This window comes from Centruroides vittatus, unplaced genomic scaffold (assembly GCF_030686945.1).
Source record: "Centruroides vittatus isolate TY-2023 unplaced genomic scaffold, ASM3068694v2 contig_425, whole genome shotgun sequence".
Classification (NCBI taxonomy): domain Eukaryota; kingdom Metazoa; phylum Arthropoda; class Arachnida; order Scorpiones; family Buthidae; genus Centruroides; species Centruroides vittatus.
The window spans coordinates 65975-85912 of record NW_027122231.1 but is presented as its reverse complement, the minus strand read 5'-3'; the positions used below and the strand labels follow the sequence as shown (position 1 = coordinate 85912).

Sequence of the window (19938 nt, the reverse complement as noted above, 5' to 3'; positions counted from 1 at the left end):
GAGAAGATACAAGATATAAATATTTTGTGTAAAAGAGATTACTCCATTTATAAAAAATAAGATACATGTGTCATCTGAGTTTAAACCTTGTCTGCATAGCAGATCAAATATGATAATGTTAACTGATGAGGGGCTTTATGCCCGAAACGTGCAAATGGCACGTATCAACTAAATAAAGATGAAAATAAAGCCAAGTGTTTAATTAAAACTCAACTCTGAATTCATAGTCCAACAATCAACAAAACATGGTTTCAAAGAAGAAATTGAAGTTTGATTATAAACACCAGTTTATCAAATAATATTCAATTATTTATTTATTATTATTTTTATAAATCTATTGCTATACTTGAAGCTACTTATAACTTATACTTTACTTTCAATAATCACCTAAATATCTTTGAAAAATCTTGAAAATAAATCATAATATATTGAAAATATTTAGATTTAATAAAATGCTATGCTTATTATGAGAAGTTTTAAGTACATATGTTTAATAAATGATCTTATTTTTATGTAATAACTCAATAAAATAAATTTATACTAAAAATAATAGCTTTGAAATGATGTTTATATAGTAAATTACATAAATTTTTAACTAATGTTAAAGTGCAAATGAAATGTATAAATAAATAAAGGGAGGAAAAAACAGTAACACATTTAAGATTTCTAAAACTAAAAAAAAATAGTCAATATTAATTCATTGAAAAATTACAAAGAAAATTGATAGCATTTCCAAGAAACAAAAATGAAAAGTAAAGTAAAATCTTTGACTGCTTAAGTTTTAAATATTTTATTTATTTATGTAATGAATACTTTAATGAATTTCATATAAATTGTCTCTTATTTAATATATCTCATTTTTTAGTAAAATATCTTACATAATCTTTTTTTTTTAAATACCAGTAAGGTTTATTATTATTTAATCAATAGTTTATTGAATAGAAAAAATTTAAATTTGTTCTAAACTTAATAATTAAAATTTCTTTTATTTCAAGCTATTTCTTATAGATGAAAATTAACTTCAGAAATGTTTTTGAACTTATCAATTTATCAAATTTTGAATCTTATATTTTTAAATTGTACATTTATCACTTTGTCATACTATATAAAGAATGTCTACATTGAAATGTCACAACACACAAAAAATTTCAATTTTAACTAAATATGACATAAAGAAATAAAATTGTTGTTAGAGAAAATTTATTTGATAATAAAGCAGTAAAATATATTTCAGAAATATGCAAATTATGTATATTATAAAAAATATATTGCAAATCTTTTTAATTAAATCATTCATCTATTCTACAGTAAATAAACAATGTCAGCAGTTACACATACCTAAAAACAAAATGTTAATGAATTCCGTTCAACACAAAAAAATTACAAGTCTATACATATGCAAATATTAAATTAAACTTTATCTTTCAATTTCTCAAATATCATTTAAGAATTAGATATAGAGATAATTTATGAAAAAAAACTGTTTAAAATATTTATCCAAATTCATTTAATTAAAAATCATAGTTTGTTACATTAGATGGATTTATCTACAAGAGTAAAAAAGCAAACTAAAATATGATTCCAGATAAACTCTTCATGAAATATGACCTGTTGAGTGTGTATGATCCAACAAGAGGATATCCAAGTTTTAACAGCCTGGATTTTTTCCTGATTTTTTAATATGCCTTCCACTAATGCAGCATAACATCACTCATGCCAACAAGTAGAAGTTTATGAGAATTTTTGTTTCATCTTTACTGGGTGCATTATATACCGAGTTCTATAAACAAATTGCAGCAATGATTAGGTATGGATTAGTAAAACACCAGGTTAAAAGTTCAATGTTATAGGTCACATCTATTTTTTCCAACTTTTTCACAATTTTTTGTGAAAACTGTGCAGTCTAGTGAATTATTAGAAAATATATTTGGTCCAAAAATACCACATCAAAAAAATACATTCACATATTTTTAAACCAACAATTATGAATAGAAAATGCATACTTTTCCTACAGTAGCTGGTTTAAAAATATGTAATTTTAATACCTATAAAATAGTATTTTTGGGACAAATATATTTTCTTAACTTCACCACACACTGGGTTCACACACCACACTTAAGGAATCGAATACCTTTCAAATTGTGTTCGAATATTAACGCCCAGCTTTTATGGAATGAAGGTAGAAGCCTGAGAAGGACCCAGAAGAGGCTTTGAAAACATTTGCAGTTATCGAACATAAGCACTCCTGTTTTTTAATTAAAGTAAGTCGATCCCACGTAATATACAGTGGAACCTCGTTTAATGAGCACCTTGCACAACGAGTATTTCGCATAACGAGCAAATCAAATTGTAAAAATTTGCCTTGCTTAACGAGCGATATTTTGCATAATGAGTGATGAGGAGAGGGGAAGTCCCGAATTGTGTGCATGCAGCATCCTCCATCAGTCTGTGTTTAGCACTCCTTCTGCTAGCATCTTAGTGTCGCTTGTGATCACATATTTTTCCAAACTTGTGTTCACACATATTACTTATAAACATCAACAACCATAGCCCGTTATATAATAAACACGCCAAATGATATGCCAAATTCTTGGGTCATTAAATTTAATGACCAATTCCAAATTAAATTTTAGAAATGTCTGAATTAAAAATTAACTATTTATAATTATTAAATTTAATATGAGATGGAAACATAACTGCCTACCTCTAGTCAAATTAATTAATTTCTAATATTTAATTATAGCCTTTACATAACCCAAGAATTTGGCATATCGTTTGGAGTGTTTATCAAACATATCAGCTGTGATTTCTTTTTTGTTTCTGCAAATCAAATTCTCATTCCAGGATGGTTCATTCCGTGCTAGAAGAAAAAATTATGATGATTCATGCTCCTTAACAGTGTATATTGTACAATTTTTTTTGAATAAACATTATACATAAAACATTTAAGCATTTTTTCGGCATGGAACGCATTATCATATTTTACATTAATTTCTATGGGAAAAATTGTTTCGCATTACGAGTAAGACTCTGGAACGAATTATGCTTGTTAAGCGAGGTTCCACTGTATTTTCTAATAATTCATTGGACTGTACACTTCAGAAAAAATTATGAAAAAGCAGGATAAATCTGTGATGTTGAGCTTTTAACCAGGTGCCTTAATCACTTATCCACACCTACTCATTCTGATTTATTTATAGAACTTGGTATGTAACCCACATGAAGAAGTTTAAACAATGATTTCTCATAACCTACTCTCATTGACACGAGTTGTATTACTGTGCATTAGTGGAAGGGTACACTAAAATGTAATAAAATTTCAGCAAAATCCAGGACATTAAAGCTTGGACGACTTCTTGTAAGTAGAAGGAAGAGGTAAAAAAATGTGGAGCATAATATTTTATTAAAAGTTCTTTTCACATCTATAGTTCCTTTTGACTTTTTTGATCATATAAAGATGTCCTATAATTTAACATGGTACAGTACCAAGTGTTCTGATAGAGATGATGTATGTAAATTGGAAAATATGGCTCATTGTAAAGGGCACCATCATTTTACAAAGAGCCCGAAAAAAATTGAAAAATCATCTTGTATTTGCTATTCAGCCTGACATTTCTTAGGTGTTTTGCAATCAACCCACCTTTAAACAATTAAGAAATTACACTCAATCAGCTTAATTTCATCCAAGTTTACTGTAATACACTGAAGACATGGAATGCTTATTAGACAGAAGACAGATGCCTAAGAAAGATTAGTATTATAAAAGTAACCTTAAAATAATTAACATAATACAGCATAACAGTGATACAAAAATGAATAATATAAAATAATCAATAACAATGAATAATAATTTCAATTGGAAAATAATGATTACTTAGTAACATAATTGTGACATGACAACAAATAATGTATAGTAATAGTGTATATTGCAAATTATGAACACTGAAATTTTATGAAATTAATATTAGGTTGCCAGAAAACTTCTTTATTCACAGTTAATTGTTGAAAAAAATGGTATTATAATTAGGAAAAAATGAAAAATATTGACTTACAATTTTCACTTGAGATACAAATGTTCAATTTATATATTTACACATGAACTACTATGTTGTGAACAGTTGGTTTACCTTCTTACATGCACACATTTTTGTTTGACTTTTTTTTAAATACTATACATTTACAACTAGCAAATCCTGGTCCCCAAAATTTGATTCTTTCTCCACAGCTTTACAGATATATATTTTTCATGGATGTCTTTAAGAATTTGCATACCAGACATCTAGAAGTCGTTTTTACTGAACCAGGTCTTAATTATGCCACTCTTTGTTCCAATTTTATGAACATTTTTTTTGCATCACAAATTTTTATACTGTTTTCAAATAAGTCTGCTGCAGAGAAGTCTCATTACAATAAGTATAAAATCAATCAGGCTAACTAAGCACACTAAACTTTACTTCTTTAATTGCCTAAAGCTGTGTAGACTGATTGCAAAACATCTAAGAAATGTCAGGCTGAACAGCAAATACAAGATGATTTTTCAATTTGCCAGGCTCATTGTAAAACGATGCATCCTTTACAATGAGCCAGATTTTCCAATTTGTTTATGACATAGTTTAAGTTCCTGTACTAATAATTTATCTATGCTTAATTAGAACTAATTTTATCTGAATCATTCCCACTAACAACAGAGCAGCTATTTAGAACTCAGTTCATTTGAATATAAAAAAAATTATAAGAAAAGATTCTGTCCAGAACATAGTTGAGTTGGTGTCGAGTTAAAAAGAGAGGCTAGGCTATTCTGAACTAAGAAAAATGAAGCTTATATAACTAGATTTGACTTATCAGAAAAGTCATTGGCAGCTCTATAAAATTAATACCGGAAAACTTTGAGAGCAGATGTTTTGTAATTATTTTGTTTCTGGTATATGTTATAGATGAAAAAAGCTGTACATAATAAACTTTATAAAGAGGACATAAGTGTATTGAGTTTAACTGTAAGAATAAATTTGTAATAAATTTTAAAGTAAAAAGAATAAAAATAAACTTCAATAACAATCAGTTCTGGACAAATATCTAAAAGCTTATGAGGAAAAACATAAGCATAATTTTTCTTAAGATAAGCTTTATAACAGATTATTGGAAGTATTTGCAAATTATAACAAGTTCCTAAATTATTTTAGAATAAAATCATACTAGAAAAATCATTTAAATGAAATCTTAGGATAAATGTATTCACAAACACAAAGTGAAGATTCAATTATCAGGTTTTTAGTTATTCAACATAGAAATACTTAGGGTTGCTAGATTTTTATGACTAGATTAGAGGATACTAGATTAGAAGATTATGTTAAAAATAATTAGTGCAAGGCTGGCCATAATTTCTTTATGTTAAAAAAGGATAGGAGCCACAGCTGATAAATACAGGAATTTTAACAAGAGAGGGCCTTCCTCTCTTATTAAAATTTCATCAAGAAATACAGATAAGCATTATTAACAGTTTTTTAGTACATTATTTTAGTGGAAATATTGATTTAATAGCAGGAAAAAAAATTTGAAAATTTTTTGTATTGAAAAACTGGTGTGTGACATAAGATGAGCAAGTTCCAAAATTTGAAAGTGGTGTTTTGGAACAAAGTTTACCTATCCAATAAGAAATCTCAAAGCACAGAAGCAAGAATCTATACATATCAAGTGGTATATTGAAACAAAATCTAGAACAGTGCGGTATTTGTCTTCAATTAGGGTATTCTTCAACTCAGTGACTACAAAAGAAGGGTCCCTAATGTTGAACTCATAACACATCTTACCTACAGATTATGATTATAAGGTGGCTTTTGCAAGTTAGTAATATAATCCCTAGAAAAAACATTCTTAACCAAAATAATTGACTTACGTGAACCTTTAACAACTGCATAATACAAATTCTCACTTATAAATCAAAAGTTTTCTTAACCCCTTCCGGGTCCTTCCTCAAGAAAAAACAAGCTGGATCTTCTAAACGAATTTGAACATAAAAACTTTGAAGTTGATCAAACAATGTAAAATTCAAATGACTGGATTTTTTAATGTATCCGTTCACATGGAGTGTTTAAAAATGTTCTGAACTAAAACATTTTTAAACATTTATGTAAAATAACTATTAACAATCTACTAACATTTATATAAAATAATGTGTGGGAAGATGTTCAGTAAGAATGTTTAAAACATTCTTAACTGAACATCTTCTCACACATTATTTTATATAAATGGTAAGTAAGTGATCAGTAAATAGATCACAGATCTCGAAGAATAAACCGGACATTAAAGGTTTTATGTTAAAGGTTAACAACAACCCTTAAGGCTTGGAGGTAAAATTAGACCATGATGATACATTTGTATATTACTTAGATTTAATGATTATGGTAAGAGAGGGTAAAATTAATACCAATAAATACATGAAACAAGGGTATCAACTCTTTTTCATCCCTGCCAACTCTAATGGTCTGTACAACTATAAAATAGCAATGTTTAAGCATTAGTGAAGTGTGCATTCACACACTGCTTAAGTAACTTATACAAGATTCAAGAACTTAAAAGAATAGAATGAACAGCTGCAGAACATAATTTCCTGAAAAAAAAAAAAAAAAAAACAGGATTAAACAATTAACACAAAATATACAGGATCATTGCTATTAAACGTGTGTCAGGGTCGGATTGTGCAAGAACACGATTCCAACCTTTTTAAAACTGGTAATGACCAAGAAAGACTGTTGTGTTTGAATTAGCGACACATGCATCTCAGGTCAGAGATGGTTAGCAAGGCATTGTGTCATGCTGCGGACCTCCGACAGAGCAGCACTGATGTAACTGCTGATTGGTCAGCAGAGAATCACACCACACGACATATCTCCAATAGGGCAATGGCCCGGTAATCATTGATTGGTCACCTAGCCCACTGTCGACGACTATATAAGGTCAACATTGAAGCAGAAGAAGTTCAAGTTTGCTTTGGAGCTTCATGTCTACGTAGAGTTTGTCCAGGAACTTCAGGTTACTCATCAAGTTCACTTCAAGTTTGCTGAGGAACTTCAGATTGATAGCAAGTTCGTCCAGGGACGTTAAGTCATTTCTAGAAGCCAACAAAAGATAGCTACTAGTCTTCAATACAGCATAAATGTCTCAAGGTGCCGTCTTGACAAACCAGATAAGCATACATGAACTTATTGGACTCTGAACTTTGTTATTGTTATTGGCAAACTGAGTTGGTTGCCAATTGAGTATGGATTGTACAGTTTAAACTTCACTATGTGATAGAAAACAATAGGATGAGCAAGGGGTGCAAACCTTATGACAATAGAATTTGAAACCAAACTAAACAACATATACAAGAAAATTACAAGATACAACAACTCTCAATCATTTACACAAGCCTTCAATGTACAAAATTTTACAAAATAGTAAGAGATCTTATGAACCAATGGTTCTCAACCTTTCTGAAGTTCCAGAACATACTTTTTATTATGCAGAACATGAGCATTGATACATTCAAAAATCAATAAGCAATTCCATGTTAGCTATTGTCACAAAACAATAAAGCAATAAAGTAATAAACTTTACTGCAGTGAATAGAACTGTCTATGAAGTAATAATATATTGTAGTCAATGTTCCCTCTAAGATGCGCGACTGCGCAGCCACACACTGCTAAAATTGTTGCCGTGCACGAGAATTTATGTGCCATGCAGGCGAGCAAGCACACTGATTTGAATTGTTGTTTACTTATTTCTCACTCTGTCTGCAACATGATTATTGCTAAGTATATTTCGATTAAATACATTAAATCATTGACAAAAGATAATATTTTGTATGGAAGTATGTTTTAAAATAAATTTTAATTTCTACTTTATAGTTAATTATTTTAATTTTTATAGGAAAAAATAATATTTTATATATGCATGCTCAGAAAAATTTTTTGCTCAGAATCTGCTCAGCAAAAATTTATTTACTCAGAGAAGTACATGTTCTGCTCATGTACAAAATAAATTAGAGGGAACATTGATTGTAGTATATTGAAATAAAAATTTGCAATAAAAATTTTTTTGTGGAACATTCAGGACCAGTTTGCACATTATGTTGAACCACTGATATAAACATACATACAGTCCTGGGAGTGTACCATATTCCTTTAACAGATCATAGAGTCGAAGAGGAGGTAGAATATATAGGGTTTACCTGTAGGTCATTAGCATACAGATTGAAAGAACACAAATGTACTGTACTATTGAAAGAAAGAAACCAACAACTAGGCTTGCATCAGAGCTGGGGGTTGAGACATATTTAGACAACAGAGATGATACAAACTTTCGAAATAAATGCATTAGAACTCTTGAGGCATCAGAAATATTTAATGCAGAACTGATAACCATCACATTGTTCCAGCTTTGTTTAACATGTAAATCTCAACACCATCCCTTGCATTTTTAGCAAACACATTTATTAAGAATAAGCATTTTTGGCATATTTCATAAATCTCTCTCAGATTTCCAATCTAGTTTCAATTTTAAAACATTCCAATTTCATATGTTATCAAATTGAAGCCAGGTTGGAAACCTGATGCAGGTTTATGAAATATGCTGAAAACATGTGTTCTTAATAAATGTGTTTGCTGAAATACAAGATGGTGTTGAGATTTTCATATTTAAAGCAACCAATAAAGGATAATGCATCAATCATAAGGATGAAGAGGGGCTATATCAGCTTGGAAGGCAATATGCAATGTAAGTCAGGGGAGAGAAGATAAAACAAGAACAGAGATAGCTAGGAAACCTTCAAAATTAAATCAAGAAAAGTCTACCATAAATCCTCTGATAAATTTCCAAGCATCTACTGAACAAAATATACTTAGTCCCGTGTGTCTTTTGGGAAACCTGGCATCCATTCCATTCTCAGAATTTTGCATCCAAACTAGTGATAAAAAAAAAAGAAAAATATGGTTCAACCATTGTCATAGTTTCTCCCACCCATTCTCTCTTCAAATAACAAAAACTTCAGTTAATTCACAACAACATTTCCTTTTTATTTAAAAAAACAAACACTAGGGTAGATGTACCAGTTTTGGCCAGTGTAGTACCAGTTCTGGCCAGAAAACAAATTTAACTTAAAAATCTAATCACAAATGAAACAAACTTTTATTGTTAACTGTGTGAACAGTTAACAATAAAAGTTTGTTTCATTGGACACATTTGAATATGTGGTGATTATATTTCTAAGTTAAATTTGTTTTCTGGCCAGAACTGGTATACTGGCCAAAACTGGTACATCTACCCTACTACACAACAACAATACTAGGCATACTGTAAGCATAGTTATTATGGTATTACCATAACTACATTTCATGAATTTTCTAGCTGCCCTCTGCTACTGTGAACACCACATTTTGTTTATCACTTTCATCTAAATGGACAAAGATTTTTCTTGTCTGTCCATCTTGCTCTTCCCCATCCATCTAGAGAATGACTATTTTTCTATTGCCATTCACAGATCCACTGCAGAACCTTTTCTTCTAATTCTTCTCTGATCTTGATAGTCTTAAGAGCATCATGCTTGCTACTCCATCATGAATTTGCTTTGAATTTCTGCACTACTGATTCTCTGGAATTTTCTTTAGAATATACAACTGCATTCAGTCTGAAGGCAATGTTGTAATACCTCTTAATTACCATTCTGATCAACATCTACTTTACTGATCTGTATAAAATGAAGTTTGAAACAGGAAATACAGGAAGATGGGCTCACTCATTTACCATATACCTCAGTAGCCCCCGATGTCATGGTAAAAACATTTTTCAAGAGTTCCTACAGAAAAATAACCACAGCACATACAGAATACTATTAAGTCTCACAGGCTGCAGATAACAATTTAAGATGTCCAATGTCTATTTAGCAGTTTAAATAAATAGCTGGTATTTACAGGAGACCTGGCATTAGAGGATTTACAGTATATATCTCTAAAACTATAGATGGTGTTACATCACTGAATTATTTCTAATGGTTTTTTGTCTATAAAAATAATAAGTTCTAGAATTTTATGTTGTTTGAGTTATTTATTATAAGATTTATGTGTTTATAAATTTTCACTTGTCTCCGATGAAAAAGATATAATTTAATTGGTTAAATTGCCTTCAGTGGTTAGCTCTTTAAATTTGAATTGGAATATAACAGTAATTCAATAGAATATTTCATTTGTAAGAATTACTTGAAGACAGTCCATAAAGAGCTAAAAATATTTGTGATGTGGAAAAATAAATTCTGGGACATTAGAAAAAAGATATTGAACTTTTGAGTTAAAATTCTAGCAGGCTTGCATTAAAAAGATGTTAGACTTTTCCTATGTAATAGGTATGTTTGGAAATGTATTGCTTAACTGTGTGAATGTCGTATTTGAGATATCATATTAGTGAAAGCTCTATCAATCACAAAGTTGTTTCAAATTTACATTAGAAATTTTTTTTAGTGATGGACAGTTTAATAAATGTATATATTTATCAAGAATCAATAAATTAATTTCTTATGAATAAATCTCTTAAAATTTATAAAATTTGAAATAATTGATTTTAAATCTCTTGATTTAAAATAAACTATTACAAATTATTTTAGTTATTAAAAGTTCCAATAAACAATCATCATCTATTAAAATTTGAATATCTAAATAATAGCATATCAGTTTTCAAATGTAATCATTAATAAATCATTAAAATAATTCTGTAAACAAATCTATACATATTATATGATTTATTCTGTCAAATGGCAGTTCCTAGACCTATACATTTGTGTGTATTATGTATTTAAGTATATATATATATATATATATATATATATATATTCTTCAATACAGAATTAAATTCAACTGATTTATAAATATAATTAATGGTATTTAAATGAAATCTTTGAAGATTATAATTATCAACATCAAATTTGTAATCAAACTTTATAGTAAGTAATCCCCATTGTACAGATGGTGCAGCCTCTTTCAAATATCCAGAGTAAGTATAATAAAACATCAACAAAAAAAAAGTAAGAGATTATTCTCAATATAAATTTAAAAATTAAAATCAAAATAAATTAATTATGATGATAAATGTTAAGTTCTAATATTTTATTAATAGCATATTGATTTTTAATGAGATTTCTCAAGGCATTAAAACCATTCATATCGTATCTCTATCTCTCTTTTTTTTTAATATAGAACTGTAGATTTTAATGCTATTAAACACATTTGTTTTTTTCCAATGATCAACCACAATTTTCTAAAGCAAGATTCTTCTTATATCTGCTCAAACTCATCCTACATGAAAGTATACAGTAGAACAATTAAACATATGATAGTTTTAAACATCATTATTATTAAATACATATATGACTAACATGATTTTTAGTTTTAGTACACTCTATTAACCAAAAAAACTGCCCAAATTTAATAAAGTGCTAATAAAGATATTGTATGTAACTTGTAATTTCAATAAAATAAAACTGAGAGCCTTATTTAATATTGTCACTTAATTTTTTAGAACAATATTACTTCTTTCATTGAGCTTTATTACTTAACCCTGTAAATGTTCAGTAATAAAACTGAACAAAAGTATTTGGTTGAATTATCACAACTAGGAATGTTTTCTCAGAGCTTAATTCCACATCATAATTTCAATTACAGCATTATATAAAATTTTAATGTTTATAAATTATTAATATAGGAAGAGAATATCAATATTTCCAAATTAAAGAATTACAAAATAGTTGTTAATAATATCACTTTTCACTTCTCGGTCAACCTGCAGACTGACCTAGTCATTTTACCAAAATGCAATTCTGTTTAGCCAAAGAACATTTTAATGCTCACATATCTCTTACATTAGGTTACTGGATAAGAAAAATATTTTGGCACATAATCTATCATTATCTATGATATTTACAGATAAGTGGAGAAGGACAGGGGTGATCCAGGGGTAGCCTTGAAAATCACTGATCTAGACCAGTATTTTGCAAATATTTAAATGTAGCAGATTGGTCTAGCATATTTGAAAGGAAACTAATATCATATTTGAATTGATACAGTATATGTAAAAACAAAATTTTGTAAATGAGTATTATAATGTAAGCAATCAAGTAAATAATATGGAGAGAACACGGCATAATAGTTGTGCATATCATGCAAAAGATCTTTCTGAAACTTCTTGGAGATCACCAATTTGAGTAGTATTAGTTTAGAACAAGCTTAGACAATCTTTTAAATGGCAGGCCAAATGTGAAAAATCTCATGCATGCCAATTTTTTGCATCTTTTCATAATATACAAGATTTTAGAATTATTATGAAATTGTTTATGGCAAGTTTTCATTATAAGCCATTACATTATTCATTGTAACATTTTTTATATTCATATCTGTAATTGATTTCATTAATAAGAAAAAATGAAATACAAATACAAGATATTTTGTTTATTATATACATTTTGTAAACTGTGGATTGAATTGCACACATTTGCAGACTACAGTTGGTCTGTGGGCCACAACCCAAAGGCTATCCTTAACCTAGAATATGAACTATCAGTAAGGCACTGAACAATTACACCCAAAATCACATTAGTACAGTTTAAAACATTATTTCTCTCAAATATGTTATAAAATTCCCAGAAAAATTTAGTTTAAATTTTGAGGTTTCAACAATTCACTAATTTAAATGCTATTAATTCCAGTCAATTTCCAATTGATCTGAATTAATGACATTTTACAACTAAAATTTATTTAATTTCCTTTCTCTATATCATATACATTAAAATAAAATTATTTTATTTTTGAATTTTTTGGTTTTATAGCAATAAAGATGCTTACAAAATTATACATATAAGTATTTTTATTTAAAAAAGAAAAAATCAATTTCATAAAAAGTAATAGCTTTTTAACACCAGCATTTATAAAGTTAGACAGAAAACCAATCTATCTCAAGAGTAAATGTACAGTACTTTTCTAATGTAACAAATTTTAATAATAAACAAATGCTTTTAGCCCACGACTATAAATTAGATAGAGTAAATAACCTAAATAAACAGGATTTAACAATTTGGAGGGCTTATCACACCAAGGCCAACAGAAAGGACCAGATCTTTTACAAAAAATATTATTTTAATAATATGGAACAGTCTACCAGAATTTGGAAAATGTAGGAGAAAAGAAGACATTTACTGGTCCCAAAAAATATGATATATTACATTGTCGTTGTAATAAAATTTTATGCTCAATAGTTTTAGTTCTGTAGTATATGGGTTACATTAAAAATTGTAAGTACACTGCACTGTATATATTAGATATCCCTTTGTATTGGCTAACTATTAGTGTTATAATTATTATGTTGGTGCCATGTGTTTGTAAGCTGATGAGGGGTCCTTGTACCCAAAATGCATCCTTACCTAAATTTGAATGTGATTATTAAAGACTAACTTTTTTGTAAAAGATCTGGTCCTTCTTTCTGGCGGCCTTGGTGCAATAGGCCCTCCAAATTGTTAAATCCTATTTATTTAGGTTATTTAACTATCTAATGTAACAAATTTTATTTAAGTTAATAATTCTTTGTCATCATAAATTTATTGTATTTCTCTAAACTCATTGATCCAACTATTTTGCTTGGCAAACTTAAAAAATAAACTTTAAAACATTAACAGACTTTTCATAGTTATATAAATTCTCACATTTCAATAAAGAATTATTATTAAAAATGTTTTATAAAAATATTAATTTTGAAGCTAAACAAAATCAGGAGTAATTTTTTATATTTTTCATGTTTAATATTTAATCACATCTTTTATAACACATGAATAGCAGCTGTATTAGGCATGACAATGTAACTATAGTTGGAATAAATGCTCAGAGTTTTAAAACATTACTACTCAGACACCTTATATCTCTGAGAAATTATTAATTTAATTATACAAACGTTTTCCACCTGTTCCACAGGTCATCTTCAAGCAATTTCTAAGTTCCGGAATGTTATCTCGTGCAGGTTCGAATATATACTATGCGCACGATATTTCAAATTTTAAAAAACCGTTGGAACATTCCATGTAAAATATAAAATATAAACAATAATAAAAACATTAATAAAATTGATTAAATAAACATATTAATCCGCTAAATAATAATTTAAGGGACGTAAACTAACATAATATATATCTATATTTTTATAGGGGATGAGGATACGCTGTATGCTTGATTAAATGGAGTGTTTGTCAATCATGAATTTCCACGCAGTTGGCAAATTCGTTGCGTCTTTATAGTTCAAACATCTACCTGTTGTCCCTGATTTGTATATTTCAAATTTTTCCATGGTTAATGCTAACGATGGTGAGCGTACTTGTTGGATAACTTTGGCTTCATTCCAATTAATTACTGATCCCTCTGTTTGTGCCATTCTTGATAAGGTGGTAGTGCAGTGCCCTTTACTGATGTCATACATATGTTCTTTTAGTCTTTTGTTTAAGCCTCTGTTAGTGACTCCTATGTATTCTTTATTCAGGTCCAATTGATCATTTTCGTATGGTATTTTATAGACCCCAGAGCATTCATCTGCTTTTGTGCTATCTTTGTCGTTCCTGAGGGCACTGTAGATGGTGGGTGCGCGCTTATAAATCAGCTTTGCATTCTTACATTTGGCTATTTCCTTCATTATCGTGGACAATCCTTCTCTGTACGTGAATTTAGTTATTTCCCCATTTGAATTTCCTTTCGGTTTCTTTTTATTAGGTGTTATGTAAGATTTTATTAGGTTTTCGACTATTGACTTTTTAAATCCTAGGGTTGTTGCAATGGTTCTAATTCTATTCAACTCTTGTATTCTGTCATACACGTTGGAGCAATAGGCAAATGCTCTTCTAATAATGGCCCTAAACGCCGATAGTTTGTAAGTGGGCGGATCGTTTGATGTGGAGGGAATGTATAGTGGGTCATGCGTGGGTTTGATATATACTTTCATAGATAAGGAACCTTCTTTAAATGTAACACTGATATCCAAAAAATGTACCTCTGTTGTGCTGAAGACATGTTCCATTATCTACGAAAGTATATATCAAACCCATCGCATGAAATAATTGATAACCTAGACAGGAAGGTCAAAAAATTACAGAAATCACCAATCACCAAAATACTTCCATTTCTCAAAGGAACAAGTGTAACAGGCCCAAGTGTACCGAGACTCTTCGGATTCGCTAAAACGCACAAAGATATAAAGCAGATTAGACCAGTGGTTGAAAAGCACAAGGGACCAACTTACAAACTAGAAAAGAACCTGCATAGATATTTGTCCGAGCACATTGAGAATAACCAATATGTCACAAAGAACCCGTTGAACGTGGTTAACGAGCTCCAAAACATATCTTTAGTAGAAGAAGAAATTGCTTCAGTTATGGATTTCGAAAATCTGTATCCATCAATTAAACTAGATGCATGTTTTCAAGCTTTGGTGGACACCCTCAGCACGTTAGACCCAAGGGTAACAGCGTACCCCGAAGACATGAGACTACTTGCTGACCTAATATGTTACCATTCAGTTTTCGTTTTCGATGGCAAGATTTATAAGCAAAAGAAAGGTGTGCCCATGGGCAGCCCAATGTCTGGGCTACTTTGTGAATTGGTGATACGTAAGTTGGAGCAAACTACTATTAGAACATTTAAAGATGATATCGTTTTATACAAACGATACGTCGACGACATACTAATTGTATGGAAGAAAGACGAAAAAATACAACATTTTTTGAATGCGATGAATTCGAATAACCATGGCCTGATGCTAAAACTGGAACAGCTCAGCACAACAGAGGTACATTTTTTGGATATCAGTGTTACATTTAAAGAAGGTTCCTTATCTACGAAAGTATATATCAAACCCACGCATGACCCACTATACATTCCCTCCACATCAAACGATCCGCCCACTTACAAACTATCGGCGTTTAGGGCCATTATTAGAAGAGCATTTGCCTATTGCTCCAACGTGTATGACAGAATACAAGAGTTGAATAGAATTAGAACCATTGCAACAACCCTAGGATTTAAAAAGTCAATAGTCGAAAACCTAATAAAATCTTACATAACACCTAATAAAAAGAAACCGAAAGGAAATTCAAATGGGGAAATAACTAAATTCACGTACAGAGAAGGATTGTCCACGATAATGAAGGAAATAGCCAAATGTAAGAATGCAAAGCTGATTTATAAGCGCGCACCCACCATCTACAGTGCCCTCAGGAACGACAAAGATAGCACAAAAGCAGATGAAGGCTCTGGGGTCTATAAAATACCATACGAAAATGATCAATTGGACCTGAATAAAGAATACATAGGAGTCACTAACAGAGGCTTAAACAAAAGACTAAAAGAACATATGTATGACATCAGTAAAGGGCACTGCACTACCACCTTATCAAGAATGGCACAAACAGAGGGATCAGTAATTAATTGGAATGAAGCCAAAGTTATCCAACAAGTACGCTCACCATCGTTAGCATTAACCATGGAAAAATTTGAAATATACAAATCAGGGACAACAGGTAGATGTTTGAACTATAAAGACGCAACGAATTTGCCAACTGCGTGGAAATTCATGATTGACAAACACTCCATTTAATCAAGCATACAGCGTATCCTCATCCCCTATAAAAAATATAGATATATATTATGTTAGTTTACGTCCCTTAAATTATTATTTAGCGGATTAATATGTTTATTTAATCAATTTTATTAATGTTTTTATTATTGTTTATATTTTATATTTTACATGGAATGTTCCAACGATTTTTTAAAATTTGAAATATCGTGCGCATAGGCTATATATTCGAACCTGCACGAGATAACATTCCGGAACTTAGAAATTGCTTGAAGATGACCTGTGGAACAGGTGGAAAACGTTTGTATAATTAAATTAATAATTTCTCGGAGATATAAGGTGTCTGAGTAGCAATGTAACTATATTTTTTTTTAATAGTTATGGTGTGACCATCATATATTTAGCAAATAATTCTCACTTTTTTTACAATGTACAGTACACTTATCTTTTAATAGTGTTTTTATATAGATTATTAATTTAAAAATAATAATGTTCGATCTGTATTTAAAGTCATATTTATCAAATTTAAGCCTCATACATCAACTTTGCTATTTTGCATTTATAACAATTAGATTTTGATAGTGATTTATTTTCTGTATCAATTTGAAATTAATGAAATCTAAATATTGTCTTAGTTATCAAATTAAATTTGTACTCATAATTTAAAATTTCAAAAACTCAAATATTTAGTTTATTCATTCTATAGCCACGTTTCTCAACCAGCAATCTGAGGACATCACAGAGTGAAGGTTTTAAGTGTCTGAAATAAAAAAAATGTCAAGAACTACCGTTCATCACTTTTATGCTGGAAATTTTATTTGTAATCATCAAAATATATTTAGAATAAAATCAATGTAACAAATTGCTTAAATAGTTCATTTCAAATTTATAAGAGGAAAAAAATTCACATCAATAACTATTCGTGAGCTATAAATTCAATATCTTTTGGTTTTAAATTAAATCATTAAGAATCATCATCTAATCAGTTATATCAGGATATATTATACCAATACTTCCTTACAACAGAATTGTTTCCCAATTTAAACGGCAATCTTATCGTCCACGATATTTTATAGTAAAACTAATAAAACACAAAAGCACAAGATTTATGTCAGAAATAAACTTTATTTAAAATATCAACATTTCTACCTTTATATAATTTTATTTATTAATAAATATCTTATATAAAACTTAAAAACTGATTATTACAATAATAAATATTTCACATAGAATATTTCACAGATAATTCATTTTATTTACCAAAATTAATTACAAAATAAACATAGAGCTTTTTTACTTTATTAAATAGCAAGATCTTTTATTTAATATAAAAGTTTTGCTTACAAAATAAAAAAAGTCTCTTTCACTCTTCCTAGTAAACAAAATACAACAACTTCCTCTTCCTCTATTGGATCAATTTAATATTTTTTTAAAATTTTGAATGTCATTTAAATGACATCCACAGTTCTTATGTTCAATGCTGCATCATTAAAAAAAAAATATTTCATAAAAAAATAAATTACATAATTAAAGCTTAAATCAATAGGGAAATAAATCTGGATTAAGACGAAAATAAATTAGATACGGCAACGTTGGCACGTAAGAAGAAAGATTAGAAAAATTTCATCTATCCATATTTCCAAGCAAAGCAAGGCGACATGATAGCTTCGTATAAGCATTAAGCAATAACGAATGAGTCTTTATTAAGATTGGCGTGCGTAAAGTTATCGATAAGCGATAATAGCATAGATTAAGACGTAGAGAATAAGTAGAAAGTCTTAAAAGCGTCATGGACACAGCAAATAATCCATTCGTGGGATGGACGTCGACACTCAAAGTATGGACGGTACCATACACGAACAAAAGGATATCAGGGTGGGGAACAAACAAAGTGGGTTCGTCTCAAAACATCAAACTACGGAAGCGGAATAGTCCGTTTGACTTATATATAATTACTAATAAACTTAATACTCACCCCAGTCGGTACTGTAATGAAATTAGTGTTTATATCCACATATAGAAGGTTTAAAAGGACTACAATCTTATCCTACGTTACCCACTTTTGCAAATACGACCAACATTTAATCTCGTTCCCTGCCGTGACGTCATGGGGAAAGATGGCGGACGGAAATCGGGCGAGAGATGACGAACCAATAAACAGGAAGGTAATGTGGCTAAACCAATCGCTCTGTTTATTTAAGAAATACCTTTTGATTCGCTTTTATTAATGAAACTATAAGAAAATCATTTGTAATTTATTTTTGTAAGTTTAAGGAAAGAAAATTTGATACGCGATAAGTGTTTCCTTGAAATATTCTCTATTATTTCCTTATGAAATATTCTTTCAAATAACTTTTATTTGTTGCAACGTTGTTTGAGCTTGGGTATCCTCTTCCAAATATAAAACTCTATTGTTATTTCATAAAAGAGCGCCGTGTGTTGTATAAATTATATAATTGTCAATTATAATACGTCATGTGTTGATAATAAACAAGGATAAAATGCTATTAGAAAACTTTAAATTCTTTTATTTCGTTACTCACAGATGTAATCTATTATAATGTAATCTATTACTAATTGTTTTGCGTTTCTTATTTCTTTATCTACTAGATCAATATTTATAATTAAAAACTTTCGTTAATTGATTTTTTAGATAATTTATTGGTATAATTAGAATATTTTTCGTGATATTGAATTGATTTTGATTGAAAATGAGATGTTACGGGAAAGCCATCTCGCCCATTCGTCATCTATCAAGCTCAGAAATAGTCCACGTCTTTTTATGTCGAGCGAAAATGATGATGATATCGGGATAATATTTTATAAAAACCTAATTTCTTCAGTTTTATATATATTGAAATATTTGAGAATATCCAATATTTGTGTTTCTTTGAATGGTATGATTATAAGATGATAGCCAGAAATAGATTTTAGTTTGTTTATTTTTATGTTATTTTTATTTCAAAGTATTCCCTTATCTCAACAATTCTGAATTAAGTTATTGCATATACTGTATTTACAGTACAGTACAGTATATATAGTTGCTATTGATATGTTCTTGAAGGTTTAGTAAATATAAAATGACTATATTTTATATTTATCTATTTCTTTTAATTTTGTAAAAAATATTACCGTATATTGTGATCCTATATGATCAGAATTAATTACATAAACTTTTTATAAAAACAATTAAATCAAAATAAAAATTCTCTGGATTTACAATTTTATGAATATAACTGATGTAAAAAACAAAATTAAGAACACATTTACATTCTGACATGTCGCTTTACCAATGCAATTTATTCCAACACT

General features: G+C 29.3%; 3 protein-coding genes across 5 annotated transcripts in view; 1 reads left to right on the top strand and 2 right to left on the bottom strand.

Annotated features, from left to right (window-relative positions):
* Positions 1-18746, bottom strand: part of LOC136976787 (PR domain zinc finger protein 10-like) — a 104997-nt gene extending 86251 nt beyond the window's left edge. For all 3 annotated transcript variants that reach the window (XM_067272151.1, XM_067272153.1, XM_067272154.1), the window contains exon 1: positions 18602-18746. The gene's annotated coding sequence lies outside the window, so the exon portion shown is untranslated. The remainder of the gene's footprint in view (positions 1-18601) is intronic.
* Positions 14239-14997, bottom strand: LOC136976842 (uncharacterized). Its single transcript, XM_067272230.1, has one exon. It carries the CDS (start codon positions 14995-14997, stop codon positions 14239-14241), a length of 759 nt encoding a protein of 252 aa, XP_067128331.1.
* Positions 15040-16647, top strand: LOC136976841 (uncharacterized). The gene has a single exon (XM_067272229.1). It carries the CDS (start codon positions 15040-15042, stop codon positions 16645-16647), a length of 1608 nt encoding a protein of 535 aa, XP_067128330.1.
* Positions 18747-19938: the final 1192 nt, after the last annotated feature.